At 35.5% G+C, this 17,095-nt stretch overlaps 1 protein-coding gene across 11 annotated transcripts; it reads right to left on the minus strand.

Annotated features, from left to right (window-relative positions):
- Window positions 1-5,265: 5,265 nt before the first annotated feature.
- LOC104115922 (uncharacterized) lies at window positions 5,266-12,066 on the minus strand. 11 transcript variants are annotated; one of them, XR_011410873.1, is made up of 6 exons: window positions 11,784-12,066; window positions 10,719-10,775; window positions 6,886-7,071; window positions 6,481-6,567; window positions 5,764-5,814; window positions 5,266-5,585 (listed from the first exon to the last, which is right to left on the minus strand). XR_011410873.1 is itself a non-coding variant. In XM_070185588.1 (6 exons), exons 3-6 carry the CDS (start codon window positions 7,003-7,005, stop codon window positions 5,497-5,499), a joined length of 342 nt encoding a protein of 113 aa, XP_070041689.1. In that variant the 5' UTR covers window positions 7,006-7,071; window positions 10,719-10,775; window positions 11,784-11,924; the 3' UTR covers window positions 5,309-5,496. The 11 variants fall into 11 exon arrangements, 5 of the variants coding, with proteins under 5 accessions (XP_070041689.1, XP_070041691.1, XP_018633103.1 ...); XM_070185588.1 differs by having other exon boundaries at window positions 5,309-5,585; window positions 5,764-5,809; window positions 11,784-11,924; XR_011410875.1 differs by lacking the exons at window positions 10,719-10,775; window positions 11,784-12,066 and adding an exon at window positions 7,765-7,875.
- Between the last annotated feature and the right edge of the window lie 5,029 nt (window positions 12,067-17,095).

The following is a 17,095-nucleotide window of genomic DNA, read 5'->3' on the forward strand; positions in this document are numbered from 1 at the left end:
AGTTACTTTTGGGTTCGGCAGTCTACGTGGGTTGGTTGATTGAATAGACCTAGTTTTGATGGTTTGGATATGTTCTAATAGGTTTCGAAAAGTTCATGATGGTTTTACCCACGATTCAAGGTTGATGTATTCCACAAGTAGAGAATGTCTGTTGTGTGTGGTGGTGTTCTCATATATTAGGTTAAGTATAAGATTTATGATTGATGGGGTTTTTATCTTACTGTGATTCAAAGTTGATCATGAGATTTCCATATTTTCACATATCAACATGATAGAGGTGGTGCGACGTGTGGGATTGAGGTTGCATGGGCAATGTTGCAGTTTAGTTCCGAAAAGAAGGTCCTGAGTTTTAGTCGGCATGAGAGATTTTAGATGTTTAGAGGATGCTACCACTATCTGGTGTCACCTGAAGAGAGTGTGTGTTGTGGAAGACGCATTGTGTTGCGATGTGCGGATGCTTGACTAGTACTACAAAGACCGTTGGGTGGTTGATTGCTGATGTTCAGGTTTTACTACACGGTGCGGAAGTCTTATGGAAGTACTTCGTATGGTGATTATGTATGAGTAACTTGTTAGTTACTTGAGCGGGAGAGTTGAAGATCGGACACGGAGATTCTTGAGGCTTAAAGGCTGGATGTTCTCTGGGGCAGACTATTCCTTGATTGTAGACTGTGAAGATGTGTTAAGAGTTACTCATCTGATGGTATGTGTTACAGATAGATTACTGTAGACTTTTGAAAGGTTATTTACCCGCTTTGGGACTATCGGGAATGGTTTGGGGCTCACTGGCAGGCCTAATAAGAATGTGCATTATATACCAAATTAGGTTTGTTTACTCAGCACAGCAATTGATGGGGGTGCCATCGGCTAGAGTTGATCTTATTCATCTCCTGGCGTGTCTCTTGTGTTGCTCTTTTATGATACGATGGGTTGTGAGACTGCTTGACTATCTATACACATGATTTGATTCTGTTTGGGCCTTTGTGGCGAGTTTCGAGCGGGGTGGTTCCCGGTGTGTTGAATTATTTATTGCGCCATGGTTATGGTTTCCTGTTTGTGGTATATTGTGCTATGCATTTCTTCATGGTTATGGTCATGCACTTTGCGTGTTTGTTGATGATACACATGTGGTTGTTGATTGTGAGCATTATGGCTCGATGGGAATTCCATGTGGATCGCTATGCTGGGACCGGACTACGTGCCATAACGGAGTTATGATTGAACATGATTCTTTGTTCTTATTTCGTGTGCTTTGCCTCTCCCTTGTGAGATAGTTTCATAACGTTGTGCTTTGTGGTGGTGATTGTTGAACTTGTTGGGTGGTTCTCTTATTTAGCTTTCCTTCCATCTTTGGTTATGCTCGAGTTGTTGCTTGTTGGGTGCACGAATCGCGTCGTATATGACTAAGAGGCATTTGGTGCGGCTTGTCGGTCGAATAGCTTGTATTGGGTGAGATGATATCATTGGACCTGGAATAAGTGCAACCAGACTTGGATAAGGTACATTTGGATTAAAATGTCATTATTCAACTTAGAGTTTGGCAATGGTCCTTGTCAGGCGTAAGGACTCCACAACTTATTAATTTCATGGGTGGTTATGAATTTTTGCATGTTTGTTTCATCATTAGCGATGTTGTGAAGGTTTGGAACAAGGTTTTATTTGATACGTGGTATTTTACTAGTACCGGGTTTGATAATGAGTGGCTATTATGGTCGGGAGTTATTGTTAAAAGTACGTGAGTTATGGGGTACATCATGTGATTATATCTTAGACTATGGTTGGGACTTGATGCAACTTGTTTAGACTTTATATATATATATGCGAGAATCGAGTCTTATAAGGAATTTCGAATGTTGGAGATTGAGTTCTAAGGTTTATGGACTAAGGTAGAAGAAAGAATCTTCAGTTAGGTTATATTGACGGGCTTTAACAAATTGTGGTGACGTGGGATCGCCCATGGGTAGGTGTATGGTGATTTTATGTAGTGGTTTGCTGGCGTTGGAATGACTCTTGCACGTTCGAGGATGAACGTATGTTTCAGTAAAGGAGAATGTAATGACCCGATCGGTCATTTTGAGTATTGACATCCCGTTCGGCGGTTTAAGGTCTTGAGTATCTTCGTATGATGCAATATCACTTGCGTGTATGATTGGTTTCGATGTTTGAGAGGTTCGGGATTGATTTTGAAGAGAAAATTTTATTTATTTAGAGGCTTAAAGTTGAAGAGTTAACCAAGGTTTGACTTTTTTGTAAACGGTCTAATATTTGTGTTTTGAGGATTCCAATAGATTCGTATGGTGATTTTGGACTTAGGCGTATGTCCAGATTTGGATTTGGGGGTTCCTAGGTTGATTTGGCTCTTTTGGCAAAAGTAGGAAATTTAAATGTTTAGAAGGTTCATAAGTATGACATGGAGTTGACTTTGATGATATCGGGTTCGTATTGGTGTTTCGGAAGTTGGAATAGGGTCGCTTCATCATTTGGAACATGTGTGAAAGTTTGGGTTCATTTCGGATTGGTTAGGCTTGAATTGGACGCTTGGATTGAAGTTTGAAGTTTATGAACTTAAGAGATTGATCTTGATCGACGATTCGTGATTTTGATGTTATTTTGTGTGATTTGAGGCATCGAGTAGGTCCGTGTTGTATTTTGGAACTTGTTGGTATGATTGGATGGGGTCCCAAAGGGCTCAGGTGAATTTCAGATCATTTCGAAGTTTGAAGGCAATTCTGGTTTGATATTTTCGCACTTGCGAGGTTTGGTCCGCATGTGCGAGTCCACAGAAACAGTTGTGAGTTCGCAGAACCGAGAAGAGGTAGCGCATCTGCGAAAATGTAAAAGCGGACAGATGACGGCAGATGCGAGGTTTTGTTCCGTAGAAGCGGGATTTGGGGACTTAAGTGATTTCCGCATTTGCAAGGGTTTTTCCGCAGATGGGGCATCGCAGAAGCGACTGATGGATCGCATAAGCGAAGTTAGATGGGCAGAAGCTTATATTCGAAAAGTTTGGACTTTTTATCACATTTTGAGATTTAGAGCTCGGATTTAGGTGGCTTTTGAGACTATTTTCACTACTTGGATTGGGATAAGTGTTCTTGATTCGGATTTGATTATTATTCATGATTTCATCCTTGATTTTAGATTTCGATTGGTGAATCTATGAGAGAAAAATTGAGTTTTTATTTTTTGCAAAATTGTTCTAAAATGTAAAATGGAGATTTGAACCCTGATTTGGATTTGATTTTGGATGAAACTTATATATTTGGACTCGTATTCGAATGGGTGATCGGGATTTATGAATTTTGTCAGGTTCCAAGCCTGAGTTGACTTTTTTGGTTGACTTTGAGTATTTGATTAAAGATTCGACCTTATCGTTTGAGTTTGAATCCTATGGCATTATTTGATGTTATTGGGTTGTTTTGGCTAGATTCGAGCCGTTAAGAGGTTGATTCGCGCGGGAAGGCATTTTTAGAGTATTGATTTGGCTTGTTTGAGGTAAGTACCTTCCTATCTTTGGTTGAGGGAATTTTCTTACTAATTGATATTGTTTGCAACATGCGAGGGTGATGTATATATGAGGTGACGAACGTATACACATGTGCTATGGATGTTCATACTCGGGGTAGATTCTAGCTTACCCTATGCCTTGTTTGGTTGTGTGTTTTACTTAATTATATGTATTATTTAATTAATCGACTACGTGAGCAAAATAAACCATGCTAGAGAAATGTTGAGGCTATTGGTACCTTATGTTGAACATGATGAGCAAATCTTGAGATTTATGCTAAGCTTGCCTCGGAGGTAGATACACGTATGTTATGAACACACATTCGTACTTGTTCTTGTGTTGTACCTTGGTTGGGACGTGTGCACTCTATGACACATATGTGATCCTTTATATGATTACTTGAACTTGGTTGTTATATCTGATTTTGCCGTAGTCATGTTTTATATGTTGAACCACATCCGCACTTTTGTTGATTATGTCCTTGTGCACTTTATTGATGAGTTAGAAGGGTATGCTTCTTGATGATGATTTGTTATTTTGCGTTTTTGTGATTGTGGCACATGTAAATATATTGGGGGGAGTGATACGGGTGGATATTGTGATTTTTTAGGACAGAGCAATTCAGTTGGATATTGTGATTTTTTCTGACCGGAATGATATAGGTAGATATTGTAATTTTGTTAGGATGGAGCGATACAGGTGGCTATTGTGATTTTTTCAGGACAAAACGATACAGGTGGCTATTGTGATTTTGTCTGGGCGGAGTGATACAGTTAGATATTATGATTTGTGTAAGGGTATAGCGATACAGTTAGATATTGTGATAGTGTCAGGGTGGAGTGATATGAGGCCATGGGGGTGGATATTGTTATTGTGACAAAAATATGGGCACGGAGTACCATATATTTGTGTTTCTATTTGATGACTTGCTGTCAAAATTGGGTGTTGCCTTGGTTTCGAAAGTGAATTCCTTATGATTTGTCGTGCATTTTACATGCTTTTAAGTTACACCTAACATGTTAATCTATGCGTCTGTTGTTATTTAACGATTTAATTGCCAGGATGGAATTACCTGTATTGAGTTGACATCTCGTGCTTTGTTGAGTTGTTGATAGCGTAATGGATTAATGTAAAAAGGAAGTTGTCATCATGTATTAATACATATGATTCTTGAAAGGTTCTCTTGAACGTTTTATTTGATAATTGATACGGAATCGGATACATGTTGGGCACCTTTACTGTTGATATTCATTATATAGTAATTGTCTATATGGAATATTTTCTCTGTGTTATACATATTATCGTGTTGCACAAGTTCTGCAAGTGAGTATCTTTTGACTTAAAAAAAACCTGTCACTACTTCTCTAAGATTAATCAAGATACTTATTGAGCACATGGAGTCGGTTGTACTCATACTACACGTTTGCACCTTGCGTGTAGATTCTGGAGTTGTACTCATACTACACGTTTACACCTTGCGTGTAAATTCTGGAGCTGAGTAGTTATGAAGATGGAGCTTTACATTGGAGACATACCAGTATGCCGGATTCATGCTACCTTTTTGTCCATGGTAGCTTAGGATTTCATTTCTTTTTATGTAACTTTCAAACAAATGTAGTATTTATTTCTTTCACCAGCTTTGTAAATCTAAATCATAGTGACTCATGACTTGTACTACCGGTCCTTGGGATAGTTGTATTGAATTCCATTGCAGTATTTATTAAATATACTAGGTGGCAATGGCCTGTGCCAGCACATGCCCAACATGAATTTAGTTTTATTTTTCACTTGCGATGATGATAGTAGATACAGTACTTCGTATTGAAATCAAAATAGATGACCATAATCCAAAAGAGTTTTTATACAACATGAGCATAATTTTGCTCTTCCAACTCTACTTGTGCTCTATTTCAACTTGCTACTTGATGCAAGGATATCTTGTTAGCCACCTTCCGATGAGCTCTATAATTGCTCAATAGTGTTTGTTATTAGGTTGCGTTATCTTGTAGGTTGGAATTGCATATACAACTCAATTCAGGACCACCTTCTTTCCTTGACAGAAGACTTGATAGTGATGCTGCAACACAGAAAATGAACTGTACCAAATGGATATTGAAAGCAGCAGAGCAAAATGATAAAACCTCCATAGTAGAGATTGCCAAGGTTTCCAAGTACAAATGACCAATGAAATCTTTTTCTGGCCAGCATAAGTTAATAATCAAATGGGTAATATATTTGAAAACACAACAACATACCTATCCTTTGCCAGCAAGGAGATATGTCGAAAAGAGCGGGCAGCTTCTTTCCTTATACATAATAGAAATGCAGATTGTCAATACTAACTACGCCTCTTAAACAAAATAAAACTTATCAAGTTAAAAGTAGCCAAAGACCCACAGACCTCACAAATTTCAATGTCTAAAGTAGACAAAGCAACAACTACTGCAAAGAATAAGAAGCTATAAATGTTTTGAATTGTTTTGAGATTCCCTTCCAAGAAGGTTTTGATCAACAAAAAGGTAATCTTCCCCTTCCAAGATTTTTAGAGACCTCTTGCTGGACTAAGCAATTTTAGTATACTTTTCGATAAGGTAATAAGCGATTTTAAATACATTTCCTCAGATCCTTCAAAACAGTAAGCTCTAAAACATGCTCTTCTAATCTTTCAATGTATTGCCGAGTCCAACGGTGAGCAATGATAAAAAATTAGAGATAAACCAAGTGTACTGGAATATAATCATTGAAAAAATTACGCCCACTTCATATAATTTCTCTATAAGTATTTTTCCTTCATTTGGCATAATGGCTCTTAAGCATTATAGTGTCCTTCAAGTAACCCAATTTGATCTCATGCATGATCCATGTTGACTTGAATATTATTCAGATTTATGCTAAGGTCCGAAAATTTGACTCAAGAATAGTTGGATAACATGATATGTAAAACGCTTCATTTTTATTTATTGTTGAAATACCTTGATACACGAGGCTCTATGCACTACATCATCTTTGATTTTGTCGGATCCATACATTTGATTTACATCGTGCTGGAACTTTTTTAACTGCAAAAGGAAAAAGAAACTTTTGGTTAATTCATCTGCAAGTAAGAAGTTGAAGGAAGCGTTAAACAATAGCATTACAGCTATAGTTACTACAAAAGTACAAATTACATAGAATTCTTCGCTTTTGCATTGATATACTTTTATTCTTTCTGTTCAACAATATCATTATTAAGAAAACAATCATTTTTTTTAATGTCGAAAAGAAGGCTTTTGGCCTATCTTGTTTTAATTCCATACTTCCTACAATGCAATAAGAAATTTAAGATGCAATGTTTTACCATAACATAACAGATTCCAGGAGCAACCCATAGTAGATACTTGATCGAAGATGATATTCGTCGTAACTCCAATAATCATAAAAGGTACTGATGTTGTCAATATATCAATATCCTTGAGGAAAAAGTGAAACTCCCTTCTAAGAGAATGCATAGCTCTCATAGACTGTTTAGGCAAAAGAATCTTTTAGCAGTATTTATCTCTTTCAACTTTAGCGGTGTTCACAAGCTGGAAAAAAAGAGATGAAAACTATTACTGTTCTGACAGAGGAATTTATGACTGATCGAACTTGAGAAGATGGAGCAATCAATTATTTAATAGCATATAAAAAGGTCCAACTTATATCTTTCTTGTCAAAAAGGGATCACTGAAACTAAGATCAGCAACTATAGCTAACATTGGGTACAAGCAATATAAAATTATGCAAAATATAAGTATATTCCTAGTTTAGGCTCCATTAAAAGCTTTGTTAAATAATGTCCCGTTAAAGAACCAAAAGGCAAGGAAAAGTTAGACCAATAAAATGCTTAGACTTGAATACGAATACATGATTTAATACCAATCAAATTTTTATATCCCTCAACATTCAGATTTCTACGTTTATATAAAGTATCAATGAATTTTTCAATACTGAATAGCCTTTTGAACCTACCAGCAAAGAGGAAGAGAAAAACTTCGCTGACAGAGGTAAACAAAGAATAAGCTTCTATACTTAATAAAAACACTAATAGTATCAGAATCTCTACGCACAACAAAAAAGTCAAAATAAGAACAAAAATAAAGAAACATTAGATGATGAGCCTCTTTGTGCTAGTTCTTCCGACAATATTGAGAGAATAGCAGACCAAAAAGCAGAACACCCAGCCGAGAAAATGAAAAAAAAAAAAAAATAAGATGAAGAGAACTGAAAGGCTTCTTTACAGGAGTGAAGAAGGTGAGAAGGCATTTAGCAGAAAATGGGAACAAAGAATGAGGAAAAGCTTATTTGGTGCGTCTTTTGGATAAAAGACATGTGGAGTCACGTGCAGTGACTTGTAGGAACAAATGGAAAGGACACCTAATGGAAAGGACCAAAAGTTTAGCATTTGCAAATTTACGCGTGAGGGACCACGACAACTGAAGGGCAAATGAGATAAAGTCAAAAATGTCATCACCTTTTGTCTTAATTACAGATAACCCCACAAGTCGAAACCTTCTCTTTTCTATATATATTAAATTTATAAATTTCATATTCTTTTTGTGGGGCGGTGCTTTAAAGCAGTTATACGTAATTAAATTTAAATCACATTCATTTCATGATGAGTCAGTTCATATCAAAGGTACACGGGCGCCACGATTGGAAGGTTTCAAGTTTCAACATACAGTACATTTTGCATTTTTCTAGCTTGGCAATCATAAAAACAATTTTCTTTCTATGTGAAGCAATCAACTCTCCATGTGCATAAAAAAGTTCGTACATGAAGTGTGAAGCTAAAATATATTGGTTAGAAGAGCCAACTGTGCTCAAGTGTCATCTGTCTACAATAGTCTGATAACTCTTCTCCAGTCTTCCAATACTGGACGGCATTCTACTGGATATGCCCACAACAACCTCTGGAAGTTAAACTTCAATTCCAGAATCAAATAAGTAGAAACAACAATGTTATCCGTCATGCTTAATATCTTAGCAAATTTCGCCATCATAATCCTACAAGTCAAAACCACACAAACAGAATTGCCTCATGTATAGATATTAGACAAGTAAAAAGACTCTAACTGCAGTATCTTAGTTGAGGAAATAATTCATCTAGCAGAAAACAAATGGTAACACAAAGGGTTGCCAAAACAAAGCTCGACAAATCACTTTGGTTTCCAAGCAAATTAATCACAAATAAGTCAAAAACTCAGGCTTTTCTCTGTCAGTAAGCAAGTCAATACCCTTTCTTTGTTCAGTATGGTGCAAAAGACCAAAGACATACCAATGCTTTTAGCTATAGAGAAAACTAAAATTCTAGTATTCGTTTTATATTTACTAATACTAATATATTCAAAGATTTACACCAAAAGTACAAAAAATAAAGCAAGATATTCAGATGTTGAAGTAAAGTTTTGCCACCATCAAAGCATCTTCTATCTCTCCTTTCTCAACGGATTAATCTTAGACAAACCTAAGCTATCGTGTGCTGCAGTTTGCTTCTAAGCATATACGTCTTGTTTAAGAATTTCTCCCTCAGTTCATACCCTTTCTAGGAAAGTCATAAGCTTTTTTGTCAATAGAATAACTCATTTAGAAGGCAGACATCTAGAGCTTTAACATAACATATTTAATTACTCAAATACGCGGAGAAAATATGACCAATATCTTGACATAAACCAAGAGGTCTCCAGCCTAACCGAAATTGAAATATTATCCATATTTTAATGGAAGTGAAATAGTGCTCCATAATGAATTAAACATGGATAACCATAACAAAAAAAATACAATATGGGCATAATATGGCACTTTCTGTACAATATGTGTGGAAGAGGACATACGAATAGTGTATGGATCTAGAAATATTGTCCAACCACCGTTAACTATTATAAATACAATACCCAAATGCATAGGAATTGTTTATATTTTCAAGCACACAAGCACAACCTAACCATCAGCAATGAGTAACTTGCTATAGAACCCAACTTGGTAGCCAACCTCTGACATTCCAAAATATCATTTAACTATGAGAAGACTTATATTACCACTTTTATACCTTCAGAAAACAAATAAACACCAATCAATTATGAAAATACAGGTGAATCAACCCTTTTACCCGCATTGGATCCCTTTTACTCTTCAACCAAGCTACCCTTCTTTGTTTTTATTCACAGACATTCTATTTACCCCTCTATTTCTAGGCCTTTCTCTTAACTTTTTATGATTGTTGGTAGTTTCTTTTGATTTTCTCTATAGCTAGTGTCATATGGGTTTACTGCTTTGTCATCTTTAACTTATTCGATGAAGTGCAGGATAATGCTTTTATTTAACCCTGGCAAAGGGGAAAAGACACTTCTTTATCTTGAGACTCTTAGGTAAACAAATATATTTCAGTTTTGTTTTAGAATGGACTCGGTCAAGGATGGTAAATACCAATCATTTTCCATTCTCAGGTTTCTCATTATGCGAGAGTCTATCACTTCTCATTTTTCTGGGATGTCTGTTATTCCTTATTTACATCTTTTTCGTTCCTTTTTTATATTTGTTGGTGCACAATTCACAATATCTCGTATTTGTCTTTGGCTTTTGTTATAATATACACATATACAAGAAGTATAATTGAAGTTCTTGGAATTATTCGACATAATTTCAATTTATCGTTTGTACAAAAATGCTCTTTTACTAAATGTTTTGGTATCCTTTTAGTGTTGGAGATCTACTAAATATTTACGACACGCAACATAAAATCCCTCAAGATAGCACCAATTAGAGAAGAGATCGTATAATCTCCCATGTCAGTACTCTTATCAATTTGAAGCATTTGCAAGCTCAAGTTATATACGTGCATAAAATCTCTCTCCTCTTCTAGTAATTCAGAAACTTGATGTAAGCACATGAACCATGCAGCTATTTCCAAAGCAATTTTCGCTAATCGCATTGACTTAAAGTTACCAGGAGTTCGAACAAGCAAGAACACCAAAGTGGCAAACCATTAAAAGAGAGAAATGCAAATAATGAAGTCGTAAACATATCAATCAAATAGGAGACTCAACACAACCTCCGCGTAGGAGCAACTATGACTATTCAATCCAGTAACTTTGAAACGCTAATATGAAACTAAAATACGCAAACTTCACTGTATTTAGCAACAAATCAAACAGAAATTCAAGGATAAAATCTGACCAAAAGCTTCATTGCTCACCTGTTAATCAGGCTAAGTGTTTCTTTTCCATGTTCTCCACTTGAGTCTCCCTTAATCCTGATAAAAGAAAAGAAATGCAATACCTGAAGAATATATAAAAGAAGAGGAAGAGAGAGATAGAGGGTAAAAGAAAGAGAGATATTGATAGACAACAGCAGATATCACTGAATGTGAAAGAAATTAGCAAATGATAATTTTACTGAAAGTGAAATGAAAGACTGTCATTTTACTTACCCGCTACGAACTTGTAAAAGCATGACTTTAAAGTAAAATATATGTTGTTTGGATGTGACTTTGTGTTTAGACAAGAAGCTTCCTAAATATTTTAGGATCAATTCTCCGTTTTCATAATTCTTGGCTACAAGTTCATTTTAGTTTATACAATTCCGCCACTTAAAACAAAATAGAGCTTTTAGACAAATAAATTTTAAATTTAGAAATTGGGTAAACAATGCTTAAACTACATTTGGAATTGCTCAGTAGTTATTACTTTTCTTGTTTCTATCCACTTTTTTAACCGAGACAATGAAATCTGCACATCAAAATAAAAACGCTTTTCAGGACATTCAAAGCAGATAAAATACATTAACAAACTCAGAACATGTAAACTAAATGGTTCCTTGATTCTAATTTGATCAGAAAAAATATTCTCTGCCATACACAAATTCAACTTAAACATTCGATTGAATAGACTAATTAATTTGAATTTAAGGGGATATTTTAACTCAATTATTTAATGGGTAGATAAAAAAAAGATATTTAGAAATTAAAATCCACACTTTGAGTAATAGTAAAATTTTTGGAATGGCTTGAATTTTATAACTTTCGTCCCATTAACTAAAACACAGAAATATAATAATAGACACACAGTTAAAATTGAAAACATGCGAGTTGGAATGAACTGCTAGCAAGCTTATTTTTCCTCTTCTCGAATCTATCGTGTACAGGGCTCAACTACAAAAAAGATCAAATAGCTCAAGGCCATCAACTCAATCATAGTAGCTAAAACTATCCATACCCAGATTTAATTATGAGAAGCGAGAAATAAGGCCAAGAAACGCATACCATTTTCAGAATTTCACCAAATCTTGATTATGGCGGAAGATGAATTAATCGGTGAATCTCCACGATTTTGTGTGCTTGCCAGAAAGTCTTTGATGCCATAGAGTCAGGAACTTTGTATAGAAATGATTTTACATGACAAAACATTCCAAAAAATTAAACGAACAAACAAAGTAAATAGCAGAGAGGATGCTAAAACTCGAGCAATTAACAGAACTAATAAAGGTAGAGGGAGTTCTAACCAAATAAGATAGGGAAGATGCTAGAGTAGGAGAGAGAGAGAAGTGGAGTAGTGATACGTGGTTGTTCAGTTGTAGGTCGACGGACACGTTGCTTAGGAAATTATATTGAACAGACAGATATGCCCTCAGCTAGAAAAGTTTTGACATGAAGCAGCCATGTCGAAACTCTTTCTATTCTAATATATTGTAATAATAATATTGTTGATTTTAGTAGTAACTTATATTGTTTGGCTTGCCTAACAGGTTGGGTTAGGTGTCATCACTACTTGGTTGAGTTTTGGATCGTGACATAAGATTTATTATCGAAGTTATGGTTGTTATTGCAGTCACATGGAGCAATGTGTTAGAGTTCAGAAGCACCTGAGTTTATGTAAGGCCCCGTAAAATTTTACCGAAAATCTGGGGTTTCGTGATGCCGAAGTAGACTTATGTGTTGATGATTGTAGAGATTCTTCGCGGCGAGTCTGCGAGTCGCGGTACGGACTTTTTGGGTTGAAGAATGCACTAAATTGTTGATGAAAATTTTTGGCAGAAGAAGGCAATTATGAGGTCCGTTTCGCGAAAGCAAAACCGTTCCGCGAGCCGCATAAGCGTCGCAGAGTGAAGCAGAAACTTGAGTTAATTTTAGGACCTTTATGCGGCCGCATAATCGTTTTGTGGACCGCATAATACATCGCAGAATAATCATGGAGATTTCTGGAGGGAAGTTCTGCGGTGCATTATGCGACCGTAGAACAAATCCGCGGGCTGCAGACCTAACTCGAAACAACCTAGTTTTTGGAGATCAATTCTGCGGTCCATTTTGCGGGCCGCACATCAACTCTGCGGTCCACTCTGCGATCGCATATTTGGAATCGGAGGGTCCATTTTCTGATTTTTATAACCCAACCCAATTTTGATAAATAACCTTTGGGGGCTCGTTTTGAAGGCAAAAATCTGATATTTTTAGAGAGAACTGAGAGTGTTATGGAGGGAGAAAGAAGCTCAAGTGCTTTGTTCATCAAGATCTTGTCCAAAGCTTTGAAATCCAACAAGGAAATCTCACAAGATCTTCGCTCAAGAAATAAGGTTCTAACCCTAGTCTTCAATTTCAAGTTTGGGGTAAAAGATGGGTGATTGGGAGTATGATTCTTAGGTGTGAGAGTATTATGTATACATGCATGTACCAATAAGGTTTGTGGGAAGATTGTTGAGCCCAAATGGGTAAAGATTGAGTTGTGAAGCGAAAGAAATCTTGTGGAAGAAACTTGTAACCAATTTGCACATCTAGTGTTTGATAAAATGCTCAAATGAGCTGAAACCGTGAATCTCTCCCTAATTATGGTTCAATTTTATTATATCTCTAGTTGATTGGAATTGCTAGAAGTGTTGGTACATTGTGGTAATCTAAGAGAAGCTCAAGCAAGGTATGTTGGCTAAACTCCCCTCTTAGAATTGAATCCTACGGTATTCATGTAATTTATGTAAGTCCCAAGTTGTTCATTATAAAATTGGCTATTCCGAATAAGCTTGTGTTGAAAGATATATGTTAAATATGTATCCCAAATGCTTTTATCATGTTATGTTATCATTTGAGAATGTGTTCAAAGTATGGGTTGTGCATTAAAAATATTTCGACTTCAAGTCAAGTTCAAACGAAGGCTATTATGCCAAATTTTATGAAAAATCTCTATGTGCCTAAGACTCTTAATTACTCACATGTGTACTAAAAAACTTGATTTGAAACGCCTTGTTGTTGATGATGATGATGATGTTTGAAAGTGAAAAAGGTGAGCATGAAATACTAAATACGACCGACGTGCCAAGAATGATTTTATAATTGTGGCTACTAGTGCCAATGAAATAAAAAGATGTGAAAGAAGTATGAAACGAGATGACTGGTAGAAAAGGATTATGTCGATCCACATATCATTGTGGTGAGACGGCCTAGCCGATTAGGTCGTGATCGGACGTCATGCCGTACACATGGTGGTGATTATGCTGGAAATTATAATTGAAATTGTGATTGTGGTTGATGTCTCGAATGAGACGGCCTAGCCGATCGGGGCGTGATCGGACTCCGTGCTAAAAGTACGGTGGTATTATGAACTGTGGCATATTGGTACTAAAGATATTCCAACTTAAAATATAGAAATTTATTTGAACAATGTCTTGGTCCTAACTTGAGGTTTGATGTCGTTTGAAGCTTCCACTGATATTATGATTGTTCTTGCTTGTATTATTAATTGTTTTATTGAGATGATGTTTTTTCATTCATACTAGTACTAATCCATATGTACTAACGTCCATTTTGCCGGGGGCGCTGCATCTTCAATGGATATAGGTGGTTCACAGCAGGAGACATTGATCAGTGATAGCGGTACACCTTCTTCCCAGTTGACTTGGTGAGCCCCACTTCATTTCGGGGTCATGTATCGTTTGTTCCTTGTGTATTGTGTTTGAGGTATAGCCAAAACCTTGTTGTCGGCACTATCATAGTACTCTTTTGTATCTATTAGAGACTCCATAGACATAGTGTGGGTTGTATATTAGTGCTGGGGAAGCCAAACAAGTTATGTTGTGTTTGAATTATTTGTCCCACTTCAGACCATGAAACTATGTGTAATTTGAGACTTTAAACTCAAGTTACTAATGATAATGAATTGGTATTGTATACATGATCTTCTTATTGTCTAATTAACGAAAATATGTATTATCTTTATTCATAAGTGAGTGGGTAGAAAGTAGCTAACATGCTTGCTTGACCGGGTTCACTCGGTTGAGCGCCGGTCGCGCTCCCGAGTTCGGGGCTTGAAAGTTTACTGTTGTTGTAATAGCATAAAAGAAATATAATATCAGAGGGGATCATGAAAACCCCCAGTTAGTGAGTTTACTAGTTGAAGACAGAAGCTGAAGAAGGGTGAGAATTACTTCTAATGTTATCTTTTCTTATCGTGAATGTTCTTTTGATGGATGGCAGAAGCAGCCTGGCCGGATACTATCCAAGGGTAAGTATTATCTCAACTAATATGAATGGAGTATCATATATTGTATGATTTTTCATATGACACTATCTTGAGCGCATGATAGTTTTTGTAACATTCGTTTTGCAGTATGGTGCTCACAATTACTGTATACTTGTGCATGATATTGTAAATAATCTAATTCAAGTTGTTGGATTACTATGACATCTCAAGCGAAAAATTCTATATTTTGTAATTTACATTTTTTTTTTGTATTCGTTAAGTTTTCTCATGGGGACATGAAGATGTTAATTATACTTACCTTTTTAAGTTTCTTTCGAACTACATTCTCTAGGCACTTTCCTTTTGGAGCTCCAGAGAAGAAATTTTTTAATGATAAGAAATGTAAGATTATAAAAATCATAGATCCTCATAGAAGACATGTCTGAAAATAGTTACTCTCAAAGAATAAATAATTAAATTTCAAGATATTGATAATAGCCGCTTGATATATTATTTTCCCTTTTGCACAGTATATTTGTCAAATATTTTATCTATTGGAGCTAATCGTTCCTTTATGCTTATCGATATTTCAATGCCGATATTTTAGTTTCAGATTCGAATATAATAACATACCTTTCACATAATGAAGCTCACTATGAGACTTAACAGTTAAATTGATGGTAATTTTATTTATCAAGTCTATACCAAAATAATTTATTTATTTGATCGATGAGGTTGTGATTTACTTGCTACGCGATCTAGCTGATATTGCTTTTCTATAGTGATGAATTCGAGAATTGCACTGAGAAAAAAATAGAGAGTAGCTCTGAAATTGAAACAGAAGCAAAGCATGAGTTTCTTTTTTTTTCTTTCCCTTAAATATTTGAACACTTCTATAAAATGGAAATGATTCATGCATAATCATAGATTTGTTTTGAAATACAACTTAAAATCTAAAATCAAAACCATGAAATGATATTAGGTACATATTCTCAATATGGATAATTTAACTGCATCAGTTTAATCGAAAAAATCTCTTAATATATGTATGAAAGTAAGCTTTCAAAAATTATTTCAAAAATTTTAATTTTAAATACATGAATAAATGCAGGAACTTGCTTTAGAAATGCAACAGACTTTTAAAAATGTTTGGGATACTGATACTCCTTTTGCCAATATACTAGAATTACCAAAACTAGAAAGTAGGACGTTGAGAAGTATTAGAAGGCTTATACAACTTTCAGGAACTCAGAGGACTTCCACAAAGCAAATGTTGAGTACGAGCAGAGCTCGAGCATTGCATAAATGGTGAAATGCTGAGGAAGAAAGAATTAGAGGGGAGATGAAGAGAGGTTTTACTAATACTCAATCCATGTATAGTAATAAATGTACGATGTATTTTTAATAATCGGACAAAAAATATCTGGAGAATTGATAAAATTCATTTTCAACTAACTAACTTTTAACTCAAAATTGGAGATGTTGATGTGACCAACTAACTTCCTGAAATTTTGCTCTTCCACTGTCTTGATTCGTCGATTTTAGCTTTTGCAGGTGTACTATGTGATTTTTCTGCATTATGAGATAAACACTTTTTACTATTTCTCATTGTTGATTATAGCTTTTGCAGGAAGACCACAAGAGAAAAATAAATTTCACTGATTCTCATTGTTGTTATTATTTATGTTACCATTTTGAGAATCAATTTCTTGCTAAATGCTGAGAATTATCAGTAGCGGTGAAATTTATTTCCCAGCCGCCTCTATAGTTGTCTATGTCTATGTATTATAAATGTGTTAACGAAAAGATGTCAAGGTTCATCCATATATTGATGTCTTTTATTTCGGCTTAGGCTTCTTTGCAGTGATTACAACTACCAGTTAATCATTTCACTAATATTTAATCTATTACGTGTGTGAATTCCAATAAAATATCATGACATTTCTTATTTTTTTCGGTTGTTTCTGATCAATCATGCTCTTTTTGTCATTTAATTTTAGGAGTTGGATTTTTGGGCTCAAATAAGTTTGCGAGGAGGATCTGTCGAAACGTCAAATGTTGAACAATCATAACAAAAATGACTATGACTAATACCGTTATTCCATTTTCTCGATATCGACAGTAAAAT

This window comes from Nicotiana tomentosiformis, chromosome 9, assembly GCF_000390325.3.
Source record: "Nicotiana tomentosiformis chromosome 9, ASM39032v3, whole genome shotgun sequence".
In the NCBI taxonomy this organism is placed as follows: domain Eukaryota; kingdom Viridiplantae; phylum Streptophyta; class Magnoliopsida; order Solanales; family Solanaceae; genus Nicotiana; species Nicotiana tomentosiformis.

Coding starts and splice junctions, on each gene's coding strand:
- LOC104115922 (XM_070185588.1), bottom strand. CDS start 7,005: ATGAGAGCTATGCATTCTCTTAGAAGGGAGTTTCACTTTTTCCTCAAG. Junction 6,568..6,885: donor CGAATATCATCTTCGATCAA/GTATCTACTATG, acceptor TTCCTTTTGCAG/TTAAAAAAGTTCCAGCACGA. Junction 5,586..5,763: donor TCCTTGCTGGCAAAGGATAG/GTATGTTGTTGT, acceptor TCTGTGTTGCAG/CATCACTATCAAGTCTTCTG.